Source organism: Vanellus vanellus, assembly GCF_965231255.1.
Source record: "Vanellus vanellus genome assembly, chromosome: 5".
In the NCBI taxonomy this organism is placed as follows: domain Eukaryota; kingdom Metazoa; phylum Chordata; class Aves; order Charadriiformes; family Charadriidae; genus Vanellus; species Vanellus vanellus.
Genome location: NC_138910.1, coordinates 16,869,623 through 16,896,751, shown reverse-complemented (window position 1 = coordinate 16,896,751; position 27,129 = coordinate 16,869,623). Strand labels below are relative to the sequence as shown.

The following is a 27,129-nucleotide window of genomic DNA, read 5'->3' as shown; positions in this document are numbered from 1 at the left end:
GTGGTGGTCACCGATAGCTCCGGCATAAGGTGCGGGTTCACGTACAGGTTTATATCGGGGTGCCGGCGCTGGAACCCCAGCGGCTGCGGCTCCCCGCTTGCTGGACAGCCCTCGGGTTCTCTCTAGCAACAGGTGTGCCTACGTGTTTGAGGGGTAGATGGGATGGAGGGAACAAAATGTTTCGTGTTTCAAAGCACCGATGCTAGCAGTCACGCTTTGGCTCGGTCTTCGCTTTCATAAACTTACTTTAAAGGGAGAGGAACTGGATTAAAATCAACACATAAAAACTGTATCTCAGCCCTTACACTGAGTCCGCCGATGAGGATTGGAGGTCAGGGTCTTCTGTCGAGAGGGAGAGAAGGAAAAGGATACTCGAACTCCAGAGTGGATATTCATGGGAAATATCTCGGAGGTTTTTCACGTCTTGTACCCCAAATCTAGACGATCCTTTTCCCCAGCGGTTATATAATGGGGATTTTAAAAACAAGGATTGCCTTTTCTTTTCTGAACAGGCGTTAGATTGTCGGTTCCTTAGTGTTTGTTTCTTGTTAATAGCAGTCAAAACAGGTGGTGTCATCCTCAAATTGGAGTGGTTGATTAAAGCATCGTGTCTGTCATCTCAGACCTCGCAGGAGCCCTATAATGGAATATCACTGTAAATACGTCGAGGACGCTTAGATGAATTGGAACTGTAGGCTTTTAGTTTTCATGAAGCTATGAAAAAAAAAAATAATAACTTGTAAATTTACTCTTGATCTAATGTACATTTTTATGTAGCCATTAAATTCTCTATTTAATCTATCGGTTTCTCACTGTAAATGTTTTTACTCTCAGTTGAATGCTGGGCACAGTTTGTAATGTATGTACACAAAGGTGTTTTTTTCTATCAACGTTGACTTTTTTGCACATTTTTGGAAATATTTAATTTGTACACTGATTTACTACTCTGACCAATTGTTGATGGGTGTATGAGAATCACGTGTGTGTGCAATGTACTACTGTCTGGATGTATGGGTTTTTTTTTATTACTTTTGAGATGTTGCTACCAGTAACTGCACTGCTGTTGCTGCTTTACATGGAATATCTTGTGTATAAAAAAGAAAAAAAAAAAGATAAAAATGATTAAAAAATAAATAGCCTATGCTTATCTTGGTTGGGGAACTCAGGAGTTGAGCGTTGCTTACTGGTTCCGTTGGTCCAACAACCTTCCAAACTTAAAAACAAACAAAAAACCCCCTTGTAATTCTGTGTATGCATTGAATGTGTGTGTATATATATAATCTCTCTCTCTCCCAGTAATCTTATTCCACAATTTCATTTCTACATTTTTATGAACTTGTTTTTTAAGGGTACTATGTTTAGTTAGAATAATTAAATATATAAAAGCTTTGAGAGATGATTTACTAGATAAATATATTTTCAGCTGGCTGATGTTCAAAATATTTTTTTAATTTTTGTTTTTAACCATTCGAAATGTATTTGTATTTCCAAAATCAGACACGAATTGTACTTAGAAATATATTAAAACACTCTGTAGGGACAACAGTGTCATTTCTCTTTTAAGAATTTTGTACTTTTAGAACAATGCGGAATGTCAGTCTCCTGCCCCAATTTCCAATTGGCTTTTTTTTTATTCATTCATTTATGCTTTGCGGAATTGTTATTTAAAAAAAAAAAAAAAAACACAAAAAAAAAAAAAACCAAACCAAAACCAAAACACCACTTCTCTGCCGTTCCCCTTCTCATTCCCCGCTGTAACCGAGGCGCCGCTCCCCTGCCCGCCCGCGCCTACTCCCGTGGTGCCGGCGGCCCCGGGAACAGAGAATCGATGTCCCGCCCCCTCCCCGTCTCATCCCCTGCCGCGCGGCGGAAGTGACGCGCCGGGCAGGCGCCGGCGTGCGGCGGGCGCGGCGGCCATGGGCAGGAAGGAGCGGGGTGAGTGGCGGGCGGCGGCGGGCCGGGGCGGACGGGAGAGGTCGGGGGGGCGCGCCCAGGCGGCGGAGAGCCGAGGGAGAGCGGGGAGGTCCGCTCTGGGGTGCCGCGGGGCCGCCTGGTCACGGCTGGGGCTTTGCTCGCAGATAAGAAGAAGTCTAAGAAGCGCCATTACGACGACGAGGAGGAGGATGAGGACGAAGCCCCCGGTAAGGAGTCGCAGGAGGCGGTGCCCTCCGCGGCGGGGAAGCAGGTGGAGGAGAGCGGCACCAAAGTGGACGAGTACGGGGCGAAGGACTACCGGCAGCAGATGCCCCTGAAGGCCGACCACTCCTCGCGGCCGCTCTGGGTGGTACGTGGGGCCGGGGGAGGCTCACACGCCTCACAGTGGGGCGGGTGGCGCGGAGTAAAGGGCGCCGCGGGCCTGGGCGGGCGACCCGGCTGCCCTGAGTCGGTCCCTCCCGGGCAGCTTGTGTGCCGGAAGCGGCCGGGGACGCGCCCCGGGGTCCCCAGCCTCCTTCCGGCGGGTCCGCCGCTGCGGGTGCGCCGTTGACCGGAGCAGTGGAGCACCTTACGGTAGATGCTTCTGGGAGGGGGGGTAAAATGGGTCGTGGAAGCGACTGCGGTGGGTAATGACACGAGTGGGATGTGGCATTGCAGTGACACAGCAATGGGGTTTGCGTGTTGGTATGTAACAGCCTGAAGAGGGACTGGTCCTGTCTTCTGTGACCGGTGCTGTTTCTCTCTGCCCCGAAAGGGACCTCAGTAGACCTCCCCGAGACACGGCCGGTAGCGGCAGCGTGCAGGGAAGAGGTGGCTGCTCTGCCAGCTCTGCAGGTCCTCTGGTACTGAACGCTGTGACACACACGTGCCATCTTTCCTTCTCCGTTCATTCTGTGTAAAAAGGGGGGGGAGTTTTGTTTTGTTTCAGGGGAGCAGGGCTGGAAGCTTGTCTCTGCTCAAGCAGTTTGCTTAGCGTTAAAAAAGAAAAAATGCCCCAACGTGTCAGTCTGGAAAAGCTTAATCGATCCGGGTGTCGTTTATTCTTAGTGCTGTAGAAGGGACACAGACAAATCAATGTCTGGAGCCTTTCAGAAGACAGAAATTGTATGTTCCTGTGTCTCCTTTTTTCTTTTTCTTGTGAGTTTGTTGTTAGGGCAGACAGTTTTTTTGAAACCCTATGATGTGTTATTGCCTAAATAGTGGACTGTGTCTATATCGTAATGGCTGCTTTATAGGAAATTCCCGTTTCTGTTCAACTAATACCGTTCCGCCTTCAGCACTTCTTTTTATTTCTTTAGGCTCCTGATGGTCATATTTTTCTGGAAGCCTTTTCTCCAGTTTACAAATACGCACAGGATTTTCTGGTTGCCATTGCGGAGCCCGTGTGCAGACCAACCCACATTCACGAGTACAAGCTGACTGCCTACTCACTGTACGCTGCTGTCAGCGTTGGCCTACAAACGAGCGACATCACGGAGTATTTACAAAAACTGAGCAAGACTGGTGTCCCGGATGGAATAATTCAGTTTATCAAGGTAACACTGTTTTATTGGCATTGGAAATATATCTACTGCTACTAGTGAAATCTTTTCCTGCTGCTTCTGCTTCATTAATTTTTTTTTATTAATTCATTGTTTTTACCATCTTATTCTGTTCCATCGCTGTCTCGATATAACAGAGGCTTTATCTTATTTTTTTGTCTTTTTCTGTGTTATATTGCTACACGCATACTATTTTCACAATATATCCTGTGTGGGGTTTATACCTTTTTTTAAAAAAAAAGTATACCCAAGCATTTGTGTGCCCACTTTCAGCTAGTAGGAATTGTATCGCGGAATCACGGAGTTTTCAGAGTTGGAAGGGACCTCTAGAGATCATCTAGTCCAACTCCCCTGCTAAAGCAGGATTGCCCAGAGCACATTACTCAGGACTGCATCCAGGCGGGTCTTGAAAATCTCCAGAGAAAGGGACTCCACCACCTCCCTGGGCAGCCTGTGCCAGTGCTCGGTCACCCTCACCGTAAAGAAGTGTTTCCGTGTATTTGAACGGAACTTCCTATGTACTAACTTGTGCCCATTGCCCCTCGTCCTGTCACCAGGAACCACTGAAAAGAGCCTGGCTCCATCCTCCTTCAACCCACCCTTTAGATACTTGTACGCCATAATGAGGTCTCACCTCAGCCTTCTCTTCTCCAGGCTAAAGAGTCCCAGCTCTCTCAGCCTTTCCTCATAAGGGAGATGCTCCAAGCCCTTAATCATCTTAGTTGCCCTTCGCTGGACTCGCTCCAGCAGTTCCCTGTCCCTCTTGAACTGGGGAGCCTAAAACTGGACACAGTATTCCAGTTGTGGCCTCACCAGTGCAGAGTAGAGGGGGAGAATGACCTCCTTCGACCTACTGGCCACACTCTTCCCTATGCAGCCCAGGATTCCATTGGCCTTTTTGGCAACAAGGGCACATTGCTGGGTCGTGGATAATTTACTGTCTACTAGGACCCCCAGATCCGTCTCCTCTGAGCTACTTCCCAGCAGGTCCGCCCCTAACCTATACTGGTGCTTTGCATTTTTCCTCCCCAGGTGCAGGACTTGCTTTTGTTGAACCTCATTAGGTTCTCCTCTGGCCAGCTCTCCAGCCTGTCCAGGTCACGCTGGATGGCAGCACGGCCCTCTGGGGTGTCAGCCACCCCACCCAGTTTGGTATCATCAGCAAACTTGCTGAGGATACACTCTGCCCCCTCATCCAGGTCATTAATGAATATATTAAACAAAATTGGACCGAGTATTGACCCCTGGGGGACACCACTGGTTACAGGCCTCCAACTAGACTCTGTGCCGCTGATCACAACCCTCTGAGTTCTGTCCCGCAGCCGACTCTCGATCCACCTCACTGTCACCTCATCTAGCCCATACTTCCTCAGCTTCCTAATGGGGATGTTATGGGAGACAGTGTCAAAAGCCTTGCTAAAGTCAAGGTAGATGACATCTACGACTCTCCCCTCATCCAGCCAACCAGTTATAACATCATAGAAAGCTATCAGATTGGTCAAGCATGATTTACCCTTGATAAATCCATGTTGACCACTTCCAATAACTTCCTGTTCCTCAATGTGTTTGGAGATGACATCCAGAATGAGTCGCTCCATTACCTTCCCAGGGACAGAGGTGAGACTAACCGGTCTGTAGTTCCCTGGGTCCTCCTTCTTGCCTTTTTTGAAGATTGGAGTGATGTCAGCCTTCCTCCAGTCCTCAGGCACCTCTCCTGTTCTCCATGACCTTTCAAAGACGATGGAGAGTGGTCTAGCAATAACATCTGCCAGCTCTCTCAGCACTCGCGGGTGCATCCCATCAGGATGGACATCAGTCCCCATGGACTTAAGAATGTCCAGCTTGGCCAAGTGGTCTCTGACCTGGTCCTCCTCAACTGAGCGAAAATCTTCCTCTCTCCAGACCTTCCCCTTTGCCTTCAGAGTATGGGATTCATGAAGGACAGCTTTAGTAGTGAAGACTGAAGAAAAGGCAGCATTCAGTAACTCTGCCTTCTCTGTGTCTTCCACTACTAGGGAACCTGTCTCATTCACCAGTGGGCCTACATTTTCCCTAGTCTTCCTTTTTCTCTTGATATACTGAAAGAATCTCTTCTTATTGTCTTTAACTGCAGTGGCCAAGCTGAGTTCTCATTGAGCTTTGGCCCTTCTAATTTTCCCCCTACATAGCTTTGTTATATTTTGATAGTCCTCATAAGTTGCCAACCCCCTTTTCCAGAGAATGTAAACTTTCCTTTTTTTCCTGAGGTCCAGCCAAAGTTCTCTATTTAGCCAGGCTGGTCTTCATCCCTGTCTGCTCGTTTTTCGAGACATGGGGATAGCCGCCTCCTGTGCTTCTAAGAGCACCTGCTTGAAGTATGCCCAGCCTTCCTGGGCACCTTTGCTCTTCAAAACTGCCTCCCAAGGGACACTCTCGACCATGCTGCTAAACAGGCTAAAGTCTGCCCTTCGGAAATCCAAGGTGGCAGTTCTGCTGTCTCCCCACCTTACTTGATCAAGAATTGAAAATTCTATCATTTCGTGATCACTCTGCCCAAGGCGACCTCCAACCTTTACATCCCCCACAAGACCTAGGGCACTTCCCCTAGTTGTTTCCTTCACCAGCTATGTTAGGAAGTTGTCTTCCACACACTCCAGGAACCTCCATGACTGTTCCCTCTCTGCTGCGTAGTATTTCCAGCAGACGTCTGGAAAGTTGAAGTCCCCCACAAGAACAAGGGCAGATGATCGTGAGACCTCTGCCAGCTGCTTATAGAATACTTCATCAGTTTCTACATCCTGATTGGGAGGTCTATAACAAACTCCCATCATGATGTCTGCCTTATTGGCCTTCCTCTTAATTCTTATCCATACACACTCAACACTGTCATCCACACTGTTAAGTTCCAGACATTCAAAACTGCCCCTAACATAGAGGGCCACCCCACCACCTCTCCTTCCTTGCCTTTCCCTTCTGAAAATTTGGTAGCCATCGATTACAGCGCTCCACTTGTGTGTGTCCTCCCACCACGTTTCTGTGATGGCATGTGGGGAAAGTTTCCTCAGGTTTGCTCTGGAAGAAGACTATGAATATGGGAATCAGCCTGGAATAGCCGGGCACTCTAAAACACAGCCTACCTTATCCTGCAAGTCTTAGAAGCAGATTGGAATTGGGTATAAAAACTGGAATATCTGTGACTGGTCTCCTGTGTGAGATGTTGTGTACTTCTTTTGAAAATACTTTTTCAGGTTTGTTCCATAAGCATAATAACATTGCAAGTAAGTGTTTGTGATGCCATGCTTCCCCACAAAGACCTAAACCGTGTTGCAGCATTTGGTCCCAAATGTAGAATAGCTCTTTTGCGTGTTCCTGATGACTGATTGCTCTTGTTGGTTTGCAGCTGTGTACCGTCAGCTATGGGAAAGTGAAGCTGGTGCTGAAACATAACAGGTATGTGGCTTCTTCCTGAACTAGGGTGGCAGAGGACGTCCTCCAAATGCATAGCTGTGCGTAAATGCGTGCTTTCAGTAGCTGTTGAGTCTTACAGCTCCCAGCTGAGTGTAGCATCATCAATACAAGATTGCTTTTTCAGTTTTTGAAAGTGTTTAATACAAAAGTCAATAAATTCAGTGAGACTGTCCTACGCTATTAGTGGTTATCATTACATTTTTAAAAGTAGGTTGTGAATTTTATATTCTAGCTTATTTATTCATTGCTTGGACTTACAACGTATCCTTGAGGTTCTCAGGTATTTGTTTCGTTCATTCTTTCCTAATTCACGTGAGCGTGGCCAGACGAGCAGTACAGTCTCGTATATTCTGACTTTTAATCCATTACTCAAGAAGGATAAACAAATCCATTGGCATGAGGTGCATGCTTGTGGCTGGGTTGAATCTGGTTTGGTTTAAACCTAGAGGATAAAGTTGGAAGGGACCTTGAGAGGGCAGCTAGTTTAGAGCTGACTGGTTTTATCTGAACCTGTGATTCTGTGGTAGGGAGAGGGAAAGGAAGGAGACAGCAGAAACCTGAAGTCTGCGTCTGTGCCTTGCCTGTGTTTTCTCTTTCTCCTTTTTTTTTTTTCCTTTTGCAAAGTTCTCTGTTATCCGACAGCCATAGATAAGACCTGGGACTATAATCTAATGCTCTGCTTTTGCTGATGCTTTTTTGAACCTGCTGCTTTGGGTAGAACCTCTTCTGAGGTGTTTTTGAGAAAAATACTTCTCCCATGCCACTTAAGTCTCTCTTGGCTCCTATTTTAAGTGTGATCTCCAACCAGCATCTTTATTGATGAATCTCCAGGGAGAGAAACAATTTCAGGATGCGCTAATTTAAATTTTTTAGATAGTTAGTGTTTTGGAGGTTTTGGGTTTGGGGCTTTTTTGGTCCTGTGGGCAGGACTTTAAAACACCACATCCAGTGTTTTCACAGAGTCACGTCAATTCAGTCTCCAAAAAATTGACTTGAGTCACACGTCACAAATAAGGCATGTGTGTGAGAGCTCTCTCTAGGCGGTTCTGCTGGGAGTTTTCCCACTCGTGTCATGTTGGAGAACATTTGAGCAAGAAGGATAACTGCAAAGTACATGATGCTTTTGCTATGAGGTATCTTAAAAATTTTGATTGCCATAATTTCTTTATTTTTAAATTATCACCCCTAAGATTGGATACTTGAGTGTGTCTGGGGTAGATATATATTTAAGCATCTATGCCACTCTTCCTGTAGGTTATTCAGTTGATTACTTCATAAAAATGTTGTTCTTTGTTCTTTAATTTTAGGTATTTTGTGGAAAGTACCCACCCTGATGTCATTCAGCAGCTTCTGCAGGACCATGTAATTAGAGAGTGTCGTCTGAGAAATGCTGAGGGTGAAGAAACGGAGCTCATTACAGAGACATTCACAAGTAAATCAGCGGTATGTTCGGGCATGTCTTAAAATTATTAAATTAACAGTAGATAAACTCTTGAGTAGTTTGGAGTGGTTGTTGTTTATTTGTTGTATCAACAGTTGCTTTCGGTTCTGTCAGCAATCAACTGTGACTCCTTAATGAGCCCAAATTGCGGGGGGTGGGGTGGGGGTGTGTGTCAGATTATGTGTCTAATGAACCCCTTGGTGAAAATTCCTGTCCATCAATTTCAGATTTCCAAATCCAGTGAAGGTGGCCTTGGTCCGTCAACATCACAGGGAGCAGATGCTCAGAGTAAGTCAGATGTCCCAGCTGACTTATTTGAGTTTTATGAACAGATGGACAAAGATGAGGAGGAGGAGGAGGAAACACAGACAGTGTCTTTTGAAGTCAAGCAGGTATGAGTATTTTAGCCTCTGCGTTTGTAGCTTTGGCCAGTGTGCCCAGGACTTGCAAATAAGCATGAGAACTTAATGTAAAGTACCGTGGCTCTTTGTTTGATAGGGGAGATCACTTGTAGTCATTAACAGTTCTTGCCTCTTGCCTTCCAAAATCTTAGGATCTTCTTCTTCAGTACAGAGGGCCACAGAGTGGGTATTATTCCTTCCTTGCCCACAGGGCATAGTGCTCGCAGGCCAGAGAAAGGCTCCAGAGACCAAGGGAGGTTCCTGTCCTGTGCAGCTTAGTGTTTCTCTGTGAAAGACAAGTGAGAATTCAGTGGAAGGCAAATCTGCTGTTGGTTTCAGAGCTTTTTTTTTTTTTTTTCTTTTTGGTGTGAGGTGGGTATTTTTTCCTGGTTTTGTTTTGTGATTCATGTTTGAAGAAGGAACTCCTGGTGCTTCTGATTGCATAGCTTGGGAAGGGTAGCTGGAGCTTGGAGTACAGTCTTGGCTTGACCTTCAGAGAGCTTTTGTAAAATTTCTCAATTTGTTTTTGCAATGGGTGATTCTAATGATGTCTTACTGGGGAAAACAGATGTTTTTTTAAAAAAAGATAATAGCTATTTTGTTTATTAAAAAAAAAAAAAAAAAAAAAACCAAAACAAAAAAACCCAACAACCTCTTGGTGATTGAATCATTGTGGTGGAATAACTGCATTACCAGGGTATGAAGATTTTCCAGATAACAGATGTGCAGCTTTGGTAGGTCCTTCTGTGTAACACACAGAACCTATTGTGTCTGTTATTGAGCTCTTTGTTGCAGAACTTCAGGGTGTAGTTTAGTCACTGCCGGATGAACAACACATCTGAGATTAATGCGTCATGTTCTTCCATCTGTCTAAATAGCCCTCTAATATTGACTGTTATTTAAAATGTTTGAGAGGGGCAGGGGTGGTCACAAGTAAAGTTTTTGGAATAAACTTCACCTCTTGCAGTCCTCATGAGCATAAAAGATAAATGTAACTTCACATGGTACTATATAATCTGGTTGTTTGGGAAAAAAAAAAAAAGTAAAGAATTAATTCAGATGTGGAGAATTTACTATTGAAGCTTTGTTTCCTCTTCAGGAGATGATTGAAGAACTTCAGAAGCGTTGTATCCATTTGGAGTACCCCTTGCTGGCAGAATATGATTTCAGAAATGATTCCGTGAATCCTGATATTAATATAGATCTGAAACCTACAGCTGTCCTCAGGCCCTATCAAGAGAAAAGCCTAAGGAAGATGTTTGGAAATGGGCGAGCAAGATCTGGTGTTATTGTCTTGCCATGTGGTAAGTTTCTGGGTTGCGTGCCCAAGTTCTGGGCAGGGGAGCTTGAGAAAGAAGTGAGGAATGTGGAGATTGGGACAACCTACACAATAGGCACAATAGAAAGGGAGAGAACAGGAGACTGCATACCGGTGCCCTTGGCATTGGCGGGGAGGGGGCACACGGGAGATGTGGGGGCCGGAGTGTGTAAGGGATGCTGGAAGAAGTGTGAAGGGAGGAATGGAAAGATTTAAAGGACTTGCTGCATGGGGGAATGAACATAGCTGACAGGGGCGGTTGGATAGATCACCTCTAGGGGAAGCTTTCTGTAGCCACCTGGAATTTCACGTGCTTTTGAAATTATAAAAGCGTTAAAATTATTGCTTCTAATTGGCAAAGCCACTGTTTACAATTATTTTCTTGAGAAAATAGTTATGTGTCCAGCAGACAATCCAGCTGCTTATTTATTCCATTTCTTTAAGACTTACTATAGTCAAGAAACAATGAAGAATTTGCTCTTACGTGATTTCATATCCTCTCTGTTTTCCTGTTTTCCTTTGCTCCTTTTTTTTTTTTTTCTTTTCTCCTACTCAGTGATATCTGACAGATGACTAATGAATCTAACTGTTCTTCCCCTGCAGGTGCTGGCAAGTCTTTAGTTGGTGTGACCGCTGCCTGTACTGTGCGCAAGCGGTGCCTGGTCCTCGGTAATTCTGCAGTATCTGTAGAGCAGTGGAAAGCCCAATTCAAGATGTGGTCCACCATCGACGACAGTCAGATATGCCGTTTCACTTCTGATGCCAAAGACAAGCCCATTGGCTGTTCTATTGCTATCAGCACATATTCCATGTTGGGACACACGACAAAAAGATCCTGGGAAGCAGAGAGAGTAATGGAGTGGCTTAAAAGTCAAGAGTGGGGTCTTATGATACTTGATGAAGTACATACTATCCCTGGTAAGGAAATGGTGTGCAAACCTTTCATGTTATGTACACTGTTAACGTTACTCTGCTTTTTTAGAAATGGTAGGGTTTTGCTGTCTTTCTTATGATTAATATCGTGAGCAAACCCATGGCTTAGGGTTTTGAGACAAGTAAACTGCCTTGTTCTACTTTATTTTTTTTCTTTTTTTTTTCCCTTAATAGTACAGAGTTTAGCTGACCATTAGTTTTCTGAAACCCTGCAAATTAGACACTGTGTTCTATAATGGCAGTGTGAAATACAAGTGCCTTCTCCTTCTGTGTAGGTTGATAAAGTGCTCTTAAGGTACCTGAATTACATTTGTATAGTTTTGAACAGGAGAGGAATTCATTTGCCTTCTTTTCTTTTGAGATGTAGTGGCACTATAGGCTAGCGCTTCATATCTATTTCTAGTCATTAAAATATGAGTAACCATAGTGGTTACTGTCCAGAAATAGCTGTTGTATTTGAAATCTGTGTAATTGAGATCTATACTGTTGGAAAGCAATAATGTAGTATTAAAGTGTCTGTGGAATAATCCTAGCTAAAAATACCACCCAAGCTTCTGTTAGCTGCTCTACCTTGTTCTCATTATTTCATTTGAATATAATTTGGTGTCTACAGAAATGATGGATTTCAGAAGTAGACCTTGATGATTAACTGGCATTTTATTGAAGTAGCATATTGCTGCCACTGTTCTTTCGATTTTGGTCTTTCTTGGTGTGCTGATTTGAGGAACACAGGACTAATTTCTCTTCTAATACCTAGGAAGACTGCACTTTTAGAAGACTTTGGTGTCTGAATTTGTGAAAATATTTACTTCATAGCCAGCTATGGTGTGTGGGTTTCAAGGTCTCAGTCTTTTCAAGCTCGCCAGGTGCAGGGATGAGGAGGACCGAGACCTGGGCACTTGACCCAGGCTGGCCAACAGGATTATTTCATACCATGAACCTCACATTCAATATAAATTAGAAAGTTTCCTGCAAAGTTCTCGCTGTCTCTAGATGGCTGCCATCCTGAGAACTTCTTGTCCTGGTGCTAGACCTCTGAGGCCTTCCCTTCCCTTCTTCCCAAAGCCGTAGCGCTCGCAGTGTCCCACATTTGCTGTCCACTGCTGGCAGTGCACAGCTTCCTACCAGTTCAACTGGCTGAATATAAACCTTGTATATTTTGTATTGGTATCAGAATCAATATTGTTTTTTTAGCATTATTAATGTTAATTATCTAGTCTTATTCTATTAAATCTGTTTATATTTCAACGCTCAGGTTTCCTTGTTTTTCCCAATTCCCCTTTCCGGGTGTGGAGGGGTCATCGGGTGAGAGAGTAATTGTCTAAATGATGATAAATTGTTATGGGTTTCTCAAACCATAACACTTGGTTTCATAAAAATTAAGGTATAGAATCTCCTCTCTATCTTCATATTCTGCAATTACAGGATCTCTAACAATACTAAAGATGAGTAATTCTGCCATATACCAGAAGTCCTGAATGTGTCAGAGTCAGCCAAGAGTCCTTGTGTCATAGTTCTTTCTATGAAATACTATATGACTTAAAACAGGCCACGTAACTTCTGAGTGTATTAATTTTCTGTTAGGAAATGGGAAATAATACAGATGCCAGAAGGTTCGTTAGGATTTTCAGAATACACTGAAGATGTAAACGAAAGCTGCAATCGGTATGAAGCTTTGCTCTAACACAGATTTGTCAGAAGTGTATGTGAAATCTCCCAACACTGTTCTTGCTTTGTGTTCAGGAGTTGATGAAAGTGTTTTTTTAAGTTGCAGTGTTTGTCTTCTGAATCCATTCAGGAAGTAAACAGAAAATTTGTCTTGCATTTCTTAGCAAAAATGTTCAGACGTGTGCTCACTATTGTACAAGCTCATTGTAAACTGGGGCTGACTGCTACCCTGGTCAGAGAAGATGATAAAATTGTTGACCTGAACTTCCTGATCGGACCAAAGCTCTATGAAGCCAACTGGATGGAGCTGCAGAACAGTGGCTACATTGCTAAAGTCCAGTGTGCTGAGGTGATGTTCTCCTTTTTGGTACTACTGGTGTTTATTTAGTATGCTTATAACTTGTTTCTTTTTTAGGAAAGATCTATAAAATTGCAGGTATTTAACTGGGAAAAACAGGTGCCGTTACGACTTTTCGTTTACTTTTGTAGCTTAGGCAAGGCTGCCGCTGGTCTGCGTGAATGTATGGCAAATCCAGTAGCCACGTGTTTCTTCAGAGTGACTTCAGCACTCTTTCTCTTGGCGGGGATTGTGGTGTTTGATGAGCTGTCCCCAAGTCAACATTCAGAAAAGTGAACAGTAGTTGCAGTATTGTAGACCAAGTTCAGTGCAGTTGACATTGGTGGTGTCTGACATGACTTTGTATCTTAAGCTCAGTTCTCTGTGGTAGCATGACATGGAGTTACGATGAGCATAGCATCAGGTGGTATGCTGGAAGCTGCTTCTAGAGACTTCAACTGGAGAGACTGTAGTTTGAGGAAAATTCTTGTAACCTTTTAAAACAATGGAGGATAGTAGAAAGTTTAAAAACAAATAAGAAAACACCTGCTTATTTGAAGCCTGAATGCATGAGGGTGAAAATTGAAAACATAGGGCTGGATTTTACTATTTTTTCCAATATATGGGTGTGACCTCTGTTCTTCCAACATATGGATGAAATAAAAATCCGGTGTCAGAGAAGTGGAAACCTTTCACACAGGCACATTAGAATGTTAAAGTAACTTTTCTGGGTCAGCCTAAAGGTCTAACTTAATATATTGTCTCTGATAATTGTTAAGAAAGATACTTAGGGAAGAGTATAAAACCAGGGCAAACATATCTGTTACTTTTCCTGCTACTTCTCCAAGCTATCAATCACTTATGAGCTGTACGTGGTTCCTCTGTAACCACCGTAGGTTTCTTTTTCATAAACTCGTCTGGACTCCCATTGAATGGATTTAAAGTTTTAGCAGCTACCATTTGCTATGGTGGAGTTCTGTAACTTAACTTTTGGTTTTTTCTTGTTTTTTTTTTTCTTTCTTTTTATTTTTTTCCCATTGTTTTTGGCAGTTTTTTGTGTTGCTTCATGCAATTCTTCCTAGCTTTGGTACTGGAATAAAAGATGCAGATGCAGGTCAGCTGTTCCCCCTTTGAACTCTATGCAAACTGGAGGCTGTAGAAGGAAAATACCCACAACTATTTTTAAGTAATAGAATGCAAGGGAAAAGCATCTAGAAAATAACTAGGTTGAAGGGAGAGTAACCAGTCTGCAAATTCAAATTTGACTGTTTAGGCACATTGGTTAATTCTGCCTTGGGAGGATAATTCTTCTTGGTCTCTGAAAGGCCCTTTGGACATTGTAAAATGAAGCACGAGCTACCTTTGTTCTGAATGGTGTGAAAATTCTGTAAGCTTATATTCTTTAGGCCAGTGTTTTGAAATAGTACCAGGACTACCAAAAGCAAAGAATGAAAAAACCCCAATGTTGATGGCTGATAAATAACAAGTCTAATACATGCACTACTGCATTGCATATTTGTTTGGATTTTCTTGATATGTTGTTGAGAAGTAGCATCTTTAATCAACTTGGCTTATTCCCCACAGCCAAGAAAGAAGCTTTAAAAAGTGAAAAGAAGTTAAAAAAAAAAAGGAGAAGCAGCCTGTTCATTAATTATATTTTCATAGTTTTGTAATTTACAAATAATCCCTTTCCCAGCTGCCATACTAAGTTTTTGACTTGGAGTGTACATCTTGCAAAATGTAAAAATGAAAAGATCACTGGGGTGAAAGGTAGATCTTATCCATTTCCAAATCCAGAAGAGAGTGCAAATACAAATCAAAAGATTCAGTTTGCTATGTAGTCAGAGGCATTGAGCAACAGATGAATTATTTTACTACAATCAAATATTCAGTATTCATCTCTCATTCTCACTTTGAAATAACTCTCTTCTGATTTAAGAATTTTAAATCTTTGATATAAACAGCATACAATAACAACGGAACCTATTCAGTGCATAAATTTATTAATGTAGTCAAGGAATGAAAAAAAGCCTCATCTAGCATTTAACTCACTGGAAAAAATGTTTTGAAACAGAAAAGATAGTTCTTAACAGTACAGAACAACTCAGGTGATTTAAATAAACTGTAAATTGTTAGCTGAACTATGGTTATGAAAGAGGCTTTTCTTTGCTTCGGTATTCTGTTAATTTGTACTGTGCAATGGATATGGGGGAATAACCCATTACAGCAGAATGAATGTCTTCTAAATTATATGCACTATAGACAGTGTCATTATATGCTATAGACAGTATCATTGCATTGGCATAAACTTTTAAACTTAATAATTTCTTCTATTTTCATGCTACAGTAGAAAAAATATCTCAGCCTACATGTGTGCAATACTATGATATGTATTTACATAATGAAATAGTTGCTTAGGGAAACTTATTGAAAGCTTCTAGTCAATCCTAGTGTTCTGAAAGTTGTAGTCTCAATAGCTGTTTAAAATAAAGAATCATAGAATAGTTTGGGTTGGAAGGGACCTTTAAAGGTAGTCTAGTCCAACCTCCCCTGCAATGAGCAGGGACGTCTTCAACTAGATTAGGTTGCTCAGACCCCTGTCCAGCCGACCTTGAATGTTTCCAGGGATGGGGCATCTACCACCTGTAGAGAGGGCAACCTGTACCAGTATGTCATCACCCTCATTGTAAAAAAATTCTTTCATATGTCTAGTCTAAATCTTCCCTCTTTTAGTTTAAAGCCGTTACCCCTTGTCCTATCACTACACTTCCTGATAAAGAGTCCCTCCTCATCTTTCCTATAGGCCCCCTTTAAGCACTGGAAGGCTGCAGTAAGGTCTCCCCAGAGCCTTCTCTCTTCCAGGCTGAACAACCCCAACTCTCTCAGCCTGTCCTCATAGGAGAGGTGCTCCAGCCCTCTGATCATTTTTGTGGCCTCCTCTGGACTCGCTCCAGCAGGTCCCTGTCTTTCCTGTGCTGAGGGCTCCAAAAAGGTCACTTCTTTGTGGATATATGAAAAAAAAAATTGGTAAATTTGTTCTGTAATGAAGACTATATGTGTCTCTTAGCTTTCAGAATATGGATGAAAATTAATTTTTATGGAAAAAGCTTTGACTGCTGTGACAGCTAGATTAACAGACAGTTCATTCCCTTAATTATTGCTCTGTAAAAAGTAGTAGCATTCAGTAAAATTAAGTATGAAGCATAAAGGAAATATCTGCCAGTCTTGTTCCAATCCCACTGCCAAAGCATTTTGTAAGGCCAGAATATTGGTGAGGTTAAACAGAGTTTAGCAGGGCTGGAGACTACACTAGTGGGTAGCTTTTGTTTTGGTACAGAAATTACTGTGTTAAAATCTGTGGCCTGCACTATACAGAAAGTCATAATGTACTGTCATCCCCCCAGTACCTTTGCAGTTCCCACTGGAATAAAATAAATAAGTAACGGAAGGTTACTTTGTGTGTGTATGTTTTTTAATTCTAGGTTTGGTGCCCAATGTCACCTGAATTTTATAGAGAATACGTAGCTATCAAAACGAAGAAACGGATACTGCTGTACACCATGAACCCAAATAAATTCAGAGCCTGCCAGTTCCTGATAAAGTTTCACGAGCGACGGAATGATAAAATCATCGTATTTGCTGACAATGTGTTTGCACTGAAGGAGTATGCGGTCAGGCTTGGGAAGTAAGTGTTCACAAGCAGTGATGGCACTGTTGTTTTCCTCCTTGGAAAATTGCCTTGTAATCTCACAGCTTTCAGTAGTCTTTAGATATTTCTTGTAATACTTTGATTTAACTCCAGTCCTCCTGTCTAAAAAGGAGCTCGGGAGGGTACTTTCCTGGATGCATTTTATTGGCACTGCAACATTATTTTGGTGAAGAACTGTTTGAAAAGAATCTCTGTTTAGCATTTGCTTCAGAGGAGTTTTCATCTAAGATTTCTGTGAAAGACTGTATTTCTCCATCCATTTTATACTATTATTAAAAGCCAGTGGAAAAATGAAGGGCGCTTAAAAATGTCACTAGAACTATTTCTTTAATGGATGGTAGCTTCCCCTATCTCTCTGAGACAAAGGTTCTCTGAATCTTTAAAGATCTCTTGGGACCCAGGGCATTCCTCTTCAGGCTTTCATAAAGGTCTTATCCTTGTCTAAAAAAATTAAGACAAACTTTTTGGGGATCTGTGCTGTACCAGTACATTGCATAGAACTATTGTAAACGTTTAATAAATGAAAGAATATTGCTCCCATGAGCTCCTCAGCTATCTTAAATGACTCTAATATGAGTGCAGTTACTGAAGGTCGTAGAAATAGGGTTTAATGAGGGTTTAGCATCAGTGTGTTTGTAGGGTTTGGGGAGGGGATGATAAGGGGAGTGTTTTCAAGGATCAGGCATAGAGCAATTATTGGGGAAAATGAGCACAGAAGCTGGCCTCTTAACATAATAACATAATAGTCCACATAATGCTTTGCTTGCTGGAAGCTGTGGGGCATTTTGGCTGCGTATGATTTCATGTCTAGGAATTTCAGCAGTACTTCTTAGCAAAACCACTTTCCAAAACTCATGGTCAGTTTTAACTGTAGTTTAACAGCCATGTTTTACTGGCTTGCTCTGACATCAAATAGTAAGCAGAGCTAATTGTGCTGGATGCATTCCAACACCCGTGGTCTCTTTCATCATTTTTTTAATCTGTCTGGACAGAGATTAGCTGTAATGATGCCTCTGGAATGCCTCTAGCAGTGTTCAGTGCACCACAGAAAAAGCTTTTAGCAAAGGTGATGCTGGGAGGGGGTGCTTGCTAAGTAGCACAGCAGTTGTTAAGTGAGGGAGATGCTGTAGAAGCACGGCAGCAAAACGGTTGAACAAATATTAGGCGCTTGCTTTTCATGTTCTTGAGTGAATTCTCAGTTCCTCACATCATGTACGGAGTTCCACGTTACACAGCTGTCAGTGTTCAAAAGAAGGGAGGCTTGCAGTGCTGGATAAAGGTGAGGGAGTCTTTGTTTTTACCAGAGAATTTCCCTTTGTAGTTTGCTATGAGCATGCTGAAACAAAGGGAGCTGTTGGAATTCTATGTGTAAGGAGGAGAGAGCAGCCTAGTGGATATGGCGGTAGTGGCCGAGGCTGCCTGCCCGGCCTGTGCTGGCCCAGCAGGAGGACAGTGCCCACTGCACTGCTCATGACCTGATGAGGTCATGCTCAAGCACGTAGAGTGGTTGGGCTCCTGGATAGAGGGAGAGGTGGCCATCGCCTGTCTGTCTCTGCTGGCTCCTCCCTTACCACCCTTTCCCTTCGTAATGGCAGGGAAAGACCATGCACATGACAGGAATTATTTTGACTATAATTTGGGGCTACAGAATTCAAATTTGCTTAGCCAGCATTTACTCTGTCATGAGTCTGTCATCCGGTGTTGTATAGCTCACGTGCTGACTATTTTCTGCTGGTGTTGTTAGTATGTTTAAGTCATTGTTCCTGAAAGACTGTGCCTCTATAGTTTTCACAGTGATGTGAGTTAATGGGAGGGGGATCTATCTTTGCAAATCCCTCAAATGTCTTTTTGCAGCGAGGAAAAGGGGTCATTCTAGACAAAAGAAAAAAAAACACAAATAGTCTAGCATTGGGTGTTCTAGGTTCAGGAAAGTACTCAGATATGTGTTAATGAATCATTGTCAAGTAGGATCTGGGGGGATTGAAATGGAGGATTGATAGCCAGGAGTGGCAGGTTATTCTGTTCTTAATAAAAAGTGTGTTTGAACCCCTTCTTGGTGGCTGTAAGAAACGGAATACTCATGAATGCTTTAGTTTCAGTTTAAATCTTCCATTTAAGTTTTGTTGGGGATTAGAATTTTCACAATTTAAATATTAAATGAAATTTCAAATAAGGCTTAAAAATATTACTGAATGCTACTGAATAATAATGATATTGTTTCAGAGCTGACTCATTTGCCACTTTCATTTTTCAGCAGTGTTTTTCTAAAAATCTGGTTAAATACATTAAATAGAAGAATTAGATTACAGGTGACTAGGATTGTTTGGTAAACAAAAACCGTAATAGTTTACAGTAAAGAAAGCAAGAGGCGCCATTGCACAGGAATTAGTTGATAAGAATAGAAAACCTTAGTACTCTGCACTGCATGTTTATGTTCAGCTACCACCCATGTATGTGCAATGCTAAAAGTTAAATGAAGCATTTGACGGAAGTATGAACAAGATAGAAATTATAGAACTTGATTCCTGTTATCTGGAGATGCTTGTTAATGAGCTTTTTTGGCATTTGGAAAAGTAGTGCAACAGATAAAAAAGCAGTGGCTATGCACTCCTGCGTGCCTCATTCTTTATGTGGGCTTTGCTATTCCTAGATTTTTTTTTTTCAACTCTGCTTAGGCAGGAATCTAGCAGCCAGACTCTAGAGAGAATTTTGGAAAATTCATAGTAGCCCAGGTTACTCATGAAGTCTGTGGGTGACCGAGAGTTTGTATGAGCCTTCTGGATCAAGATCTTAAATGTCCCAGGTGATTTGTCATCAAACATTAGAACCCTTAGGTGAAATGCCACTCTGAGCTGTGGCCATGGAACGTTTGGGACCTTGTTCTCATTTCAGTAGGTTCAGAAGGTATTGGGAGGGACAAGAGGTTAGCTTCAAAAGCAAAAATAATTCTCCCAGAACAATGTCCAACAGTCAGCTTGTACCACTCAGCATATCACTGATAGAGCAGCTTGGATTTCCAGGGAGGCAAAGGTTGCAGCTGTCAATGTGCTAACTCAGTAGATTTGAGGAAAAAAAAATCTCTTATTTTAACAGCTGCCTTCAGTCTTTCATGTAGGCTTAGCAAACATATTCAGTCTGTTGATCTACAGCTTCATTGGTGCATGTAATTGCAAAACATTTCTAACTGTCAGAATTTATTTCTGGCAGACTGGGTTGCTGCAGAGGGTTCCACAAACAACTGGGTAGCTGCCGTAAAGAGCCAAACAAGCTAGAAGTAAACTGTAAGCTGTACCAAAATCTGTTTTGTTTTCATATCAGTTCAAATGCGTACCGTGCTCCCTGCCGTGGTACCTTAGTACCTCATAAGAAATGATTGAGAAATCTTGAATCTTGAAATCTTTAATTGATTTGATTTGCAATTTTCAGACCTTATATATATGGTCCTACTGCACAAGGAGAAAGAATGCAAATTCTACAAAACTTCAAGCACAACCCAAAAATCAACACTATTTTCATTTCCAAGGTAAGTGAGGACATTCAGTGTGTCATTGTACCCACCTTCAGAACTTTGTTTAAGAGTGAGTTATACATGGATATTGTGCATTTGACATCTTTGTATCACAGCTTACAAAGATGTACTTTGTATGAAGTCTTTGTTTATGATATATGGAAATAAGATGCTGCTCAGAGGATGGGTCTCTGTTATAGGTAGGTGACACATCCTTCGATCTGCCGGAAGCCAATGTTCTGATTCAGATATCGTCCCATGGTGGGTCTCGAAGACAAGAGGCTCAAAGACTGGGACGAGTGCTGAGAGCCAAAAAAGGTAAATGAGGTGGCGGTTGGGCTCTGGGCCTTGGATTGTAGCATCATAGAACTGCAGAGAAATGGACGTTCATGGTACTTCCGTATATTGTCCTTGGAGTTGTGTTTTACTGAAAGAGAATATATCCCTATATACCAGTGAATGAAAATGAAGCATTTTCTGTATCAGTAAAGCTTTGTGTTGGGAAAACTTCCAAAGGACAGAAGAAGCTGAAGGAAAATGAACTTTTTGTTCTTTCTTTCACTTTTTCATTCCTTAATAATTTCCTCAACATGAAACCGCTGTTTGGGTGATAGATCTTTAGGACCGTAATTTAAAAAAAAAAAAAAAAAAAACAAAAAACAACTATATGCAGCCTGGTATATGCTGGGCTTCAAATAGCCCTATGAATTCTTAGCTAAATATCTTTGTCTCACCTTATTTAGTGCAAAAGCACTGAAAACTGTTTTAGAATGATAAAACTTTTCCTTTTTTTTTTTTTTTATTGAACTTTTTTGACATGTGTTGCAATCCTGGCTCTTGACTTTTTACTTCTTTACATAATGGACTGTAAAATAGTTTTATCTTTCACTTTGCCTAGCATAGTAAAGCAGCAGGTTCTTCTCAGAGCACTGGTGTAATTGTGTTAGTCTACATTTCCTTTTATTTTCTTTTCACCCATTCTCAATTTATTAAGAACAAGAGTAGGAATTTCCATGCTATGTACTTTGTCAATCAGTTAACGTCAGGTCTGGGTGCAGGTAAACTTTGCAGATTGTTTTTGTGGAGAGACAACTTATTTAAGCACCTGTTTTCAGTATCCAGTCCTTTTGTGTTCTTGGTTGCAGTGTTCCAAATGGAACTAATCACTTAGTGTTTGTCTCCTAGGCATGGTTGCAGAAGAATACAATGCCTTTTTCTATTCTCTTGTATCGCAAGACACTCAGGAGATGGCATATTCAACGAAGCGACAACGGTTTCTTGTAGATCAAGGTTATAGCTTCAAGGTAACTTGTCCCTTCTGTTTATTATAGTTGTGGCCTAAGAATGTAACTTTCATATTCTTTCGTGTTAGGTCAAATACTTGAAAATTGCAGTTGTGGAATGTATTAATGAAGGTTTTGTCGCAAGCAAGAACTGTTCCAGTATTGTTTTATCATTTATATTATTGTGAGGGTAGATACAAGTAGCTTATACAGCTTCCAGAAAGGTAAGTATTCTAACGTCAAACCAAGCACCCATGGGGGAGTGAAGCAGAACATTACTTGCATGGTTGGTTTATGTTAGTGCTCTTCAGTTGTCCATCTGTGCAGGCCCCACATTATCATGCTGGTTGTGCATAAAACATTGTTGATAGGTGTTCATGTCGTGGTGGCCAGCAGCAATTCAGAAAACTTCCAGAACATCGCAAGTCACGAATAATTTCCAAAGAACTCCTGTCTCAGATCACTATGGGAAGAAAGTCTTTTTCCTTGTGGCTGAAGACAACATACAACGGGCAGGATTCATCCGTCCTATATTCATACATCTGACTCTGGGAATCATAAAATTAGGTGTCTGAAATGTGTAGCAACCCATTCCAAAACAAATACCTTTCGGGGATCTCTGTCCACACACTAGTCTTGTGCACCCTTTCCACGGTGCTGTCCAAAGCCTGCAGTGGTACGGAAAAACAGTCAGGATGCAGACCCGTCGATCTGGTGGCTCTGTGTTAGCAGAAAACTGTTTGGCTAATGGAGGTCTTCAGACTGTGCTTATTTAGCTTCCGCCAACAGTTTGACCTTCCTCTTGTTGTTTTCTCTGCATGGAATTAAGTATATCACCAAAATCACTGGGCTGAATGTTAATTGACTAACAAATGACAGAATTTACCACAGGAAAAGACCAAAGCTCCTCTATTTTATAGATTTCACGGTGTATCTCATTTATTTTTCTTTTAACCCATGGGCTTCCCCATCTATTGGGTTGTTAAAGGCAACAGAGTGTCATGATAGCTCTTGCTTTAGGTAAATTATTCCTTTACAAAACTGGGGTTTACTGCTCTGATTAGAAGCTTTCCCAATGAGACGCATTGCTGAGAAGAATAAAAGATAAGGCTCCCATACCTGCGTTTAGGGAACAAGCTCAAGCTTATGGTGTTGACAGAATCGTGCAAGGATTGCGTGAGGTGCAAGGGCAAGCAGCCTCTGCTGGATTGCACTTGAGCCAAGCTATTTAAGAGCTTTTCCTCACGAGGCATACGTGCACTACGGGACATGCCGATGGGTAAAACCCCTCTGAACTGCAGCTGTGCTGAAGCAAGGAATTGCTCTGCTATCAGTGGCCCATTAAAGAGAGCTTTAAGGGGGTCCTTACACAGACATGTCACAGTGTTTATAGGTAAAAAACTTGTTTTGCTTTGTAGTGAATCTGTTTTGACAAAATTGTAGATCAGTGCTCAGCTGCAACTAATTACAGTAAATGCATCTATGTGGCTATAGCCAAGAAGATTAGAAAAATACCTTTACTTATATTTTGAATGCCTTGGATTTCAGAACTAAGAAAGAGGTTAAAATAGAGGGATTTTATTTTGCAAGGAAGACCTAATCCTAGGAGCCTTGCTGTAATATCGGAAAAAAAGCAGTGCAAGTGGCAGCTGAGTATCTGGAGCTGACCAGTACTGGAATGTTCTTTATTTGCAGTTTAGGAACAAAATGTTAGAATATCTATTTTCTTCTGTTTGCCAAACTTTAAGCCTTAGTCATAGCTGGCATCAGAGAATAATAGGGCTGGAAGAAACTTCCAAGAAACCATCTATTGTGTTTCTTCATTCCAAGCCAGGACCAACTATTTGTATGTCATTCCCGGCAGATGTTTGCCACCTTATTCTTCCAAATACGGAGACTATACCTCATGTATAGGTAATTCTTTCAGTGCTGATGTCCTCTCCTTCAGAATTTTTGTTGCTAAATTACTACAAATTCATTACTCCTTTAAAAGAGTAACAGTTTTCACTTTTTTTCTAGGACTTACTTTCTTCTCACCATCTCTCAATAGTTACATTCTCTGCCTTTCATCAAAAAGAGAATTGGAATAATATTTTTTTGCTAAATCACATATTTTGTCTTTGCTTCTTAAATAGGAGCTTTGTCATCACAATTTACTGCTTGGAGTTTACTGCTAGCAGGGGTTTTTTGATTAGCTAACCATTGTTTAGTTATTTACTGTATTGTGGTTTTATTCAGAGGCTGATACATTAAATTTTAAACCAATAGCAGAAGAACTCACTATATCAAAGAATTGGGGATAACTTTAAACTTGGCATCTGTTGAACAGCTTAAAAAAAATGATGATGCAGTGGGAATTCTTTCCGTTCTATGAAACATGTTAGCACTGTTTTGCAATCACAACTGGAAACAGGCTAATGCAATTTAAAACTGCTTTTTGTGACTCCTTTTTCTTTATTTTTGAGATGATCATAGCACATGCCCTTTTAAATAAACAGAAGGGGGACTGTAGTGTTCCTTTAGCCATATAGTAGGACAGGCTCCTTCCCTGAATGGGTTCTTAAAGCTAGGACATTTCTCAGAAAGACATCCATTTTTTAATTGGAAATTGCCATTGACAACCACCCACAACACTGATTATTCGTTCTAGTGTTTCACTACCCTGTTTTTCAAAAACAGTACTTTGTGTCTAATGTAGGTTTGTTTTACCTTAAGCTGTATTTCTGTTTTTTTCATCAGTCTTTGTGATCAGATCCAGCTCAGATTGTTGAGGTCATTAATTTCTAATTGTCGTGACTCAAGAGATAAGCTGCAAAAGGAGGATGAGGAGGGGAAACACTACATAATCAAGGGAAATGGCTGAATTAGAATGTCTTTCTCAAAACCTCTTCCAAGTTGGAAACAGTGGGGAAAACTGATATTCTCGTGTTTAAACATATGTTTGCTAGAATGCATTTACCTGCAGGAAAATTTCATGTTAAATTTTCAAAATACCTGTAATTAAGAAAGCAAGCTGCCTCTTGTAAAGCTTTGTAACAGAAAGTTGAGAGCTTTTCAGTTCTTCAGGAGGTTTTCGGCTAATCGAGTGTATGGCACTATATTGCCAGTAGATGGCATGTGCCTTGCATCCATGTTTACCAGATCAGTTACTGAGGATTTCCAAGAGAACAAACATAACAGCCAAGTTATCTTGTGTCTAAGTACACAAAAGTTGAAAGCATCCTTTTGCTCTGCTGCTTTGTTGCAGGTTGCCGCACTGTCTCTCAATAACTGATTATACATCTCAATTTGTTAGTTTGGGTTTTTTTTCCATATTCCTCAATGTTTATTGCAAAAATTCTCAGTGTCTGAAAAGCTAGTGGATTATTTTTGGTAAATATAAAGTACTAGTTCTTAAAATAGACAAATCTAGAGCCTACATCATAAAGCTAACCTTGCAGTGAGTTGAATATGCATATGAGATATATGGATATATGTGCTTTTGTCAGGTTCTTGGTCAAGCTGGTATGGACAGTATTTGGCCGACATCCTCTGTCTGGAGCTTTTATCTTTTCTTCCCCTGCGCCCCCCCCCCCCCCCCCCCCCCGCCAAAGATTTGTATTTTGCATTTCCAGCTAGAATATGACAAGAGATGTGTGCATGTATATATATGTATACCACTTCGCTAGATTTTGTATGTATCTGTGCTGTCTGTAGTGTTAAGCTGTTCAGACCATTAATAAAAGTTGAAGGCAGTTCCAACAGGATATGGAATTGGAAATCCTCGTCTTGGTTTTGAATAGCTAACACTGAGGAGGAAGAGCCCTCACCTTGTATTGTGCTGTGTTTCTTAGGTAATAACAAAGCTTGCAGGCATGGAAGAAGAAGAACTTTCATTTTCATCAAAAGAAGAACAGCAGCAGCTTCTCCAGAAAGTCCTGCAAGCATCTGACCTGGATGCTGAGGAGGAAGTAGTTGCTGGAGAATATGGCTCAAAGTCAGCTCAGGTAATGAAGAATGCTTTGAAAAGGATGACTGTAAATGAGACAGAAATGGACCATTCCTTTTCAATTCTGAATGCGATGCCATCATTGATGCCCTAGTATCTTTGTGAAACATTGGAGAACAGATTTATTTTTTTTTAAGCTGCATTTGCACTTAGCTATTTGAGTTGGGCACTCAACTTGTTGGGCACTAGAATTAAGCTAAACATGAATTCATGCCCTTCTCCATTGTATTTGAGGGAACAGATGACAGATCTGTTGTTACAGATTTTGAAGTAAATCTTCTAAGTCACAAGCAATGAAAGGGTTTTCAAACATTTCTAAGATACACGTATTTCAGAGCACATACGTTTTTGTGGTGGCACTGTGCTCCTTGAATCATGCCCTAATTTCCTCATTCGCAGAAGGCAGAACTGTAAAGGCCACTTTTGTTCATTTTCAGGAGAAGTACTATTATTGTAGATGGTAGTTTGACATTTTCAGAAACATTTATTGATACATAAATTAAAATCAAGCTACAATGTGATAATTAATTTTTTAGAGTTAATTGTTAGCTAAATGGCATTGTGCTGAAATGTATTATGAATTCCTACTATAAGGTATCTTTCCGTATTAAGCCTTACATATGTTTGTATACTTACAGTGAGTGGCAGGCAGTGACTTTCTTTGTAGAAATTCTTAAGAAAAAAAACCTCAAAGGCCTTTTGGGATTAAGGTCACTAAATGAACAGTGCTGCCCAGTAGCCAGTGAGCACCAGTAGGTTAGAGTTGGTTTCCCTGATCACACACTAAGCATGTGGTTTTCTTCCTCTTACTTGCAGGTGTCACGTCGTACAGGCACAATGAGCTCTATGTCAGGAGCAGATGATACGGTTTACATGGAATACCACTCTTCACGGAGTAAGGCATCTGCAAATAAACACATCCATCCGCTATTTAAACGCTTCCGGAAATGATGTCCTTCATGTGTGCATTTTGTTAAAACTGTGGATCCATGTACCTGTTTCCATAACTAAAAATATGGAGTTGAAATTTTTGACAGGTCCTTTAAAAGACTTTTTTTATGTGCATCTATATAGCCACATAGTTACTTAGCAATATATGTGCTCTCATGGGTGAATGTGAAAGGAAAAAAGGAACTAAATCTTACCACAGGAAAGATAGTGTCCAGTGACTGGATCCTGGTTATAACTGTCTGGTTTTCAGGGTAATTAATAGAATATATTTTTATCAGCTGACAACCCATTTTCAGAAAAATTCTGGAAAGGTTTTGTAAATTAAGTTTGTACTGATGTTTGAAATACTATTTATCTGATTATTGTGTGTGCTCAACAAAATACTAGTTTTTAAAACACTTAAAAATCATACATTAAGCTGAACAAATCCTGTTAAGAGCACTTCACGTAACATTTTTAAACTGGGAGCTAATTTACACTTGTGACTGAACCTGTCTTAAAATCCTGACAGATTGGAAATATTTTGAAGTTCAAAGACAAGGAGAAAGAGATACATTCTGTGCTCCATTTTCCTTGTTTTTCTTGCTACAGTTGAGAAGTTGCTGAAATAAAAGCTGTTTCCCTTGTCATTTATATTTTATTTATTAATCATGCAATAAAATTGTCGTA

The 27,129-nt window shown here is 41.2% G+C and overlaps 1 protein-coding gene across 1 annotated transcript; it reads left to right on the top strand.

Moving 5' to 3' along the window:
* Positions 1-1,923: 1,923 nt before the first annotated feature.
* ERCC3 (ERCC excision repair 3, TFIIH core complex helicase subunit) lies at positions 1,924-27,129 on the top strand. The gene is made up of 15 exons (XM_082484349.1): positions 1,924-1,935; positions 2,079-2,284; positions 3,234-3,470; positions 6,856-6,905; positions 8,231-8,366; positions 8,592-8,756; positions 9,865-10,069; positions 10,687-11,001; positions 12,849-13,033; positions 16,504-16,706; positions 20,157-20,253; positions 20,439-20,556; positions 21,424-21,542; positions 25,355-25,507; positions 26,326-27,129. The coding sequence occupies exons 2-15, from the start codon at positions 2,243-2,245 to the stop codon at positions 26,458-26,460; spliced, it is 2,160 nt and encodes a 719-aa protein (XP_082340475.1). The 5' UTR covers positions 1,924-1,935; positions 2,079-2,242; the 3' UTR covers positions 26,461-27,129.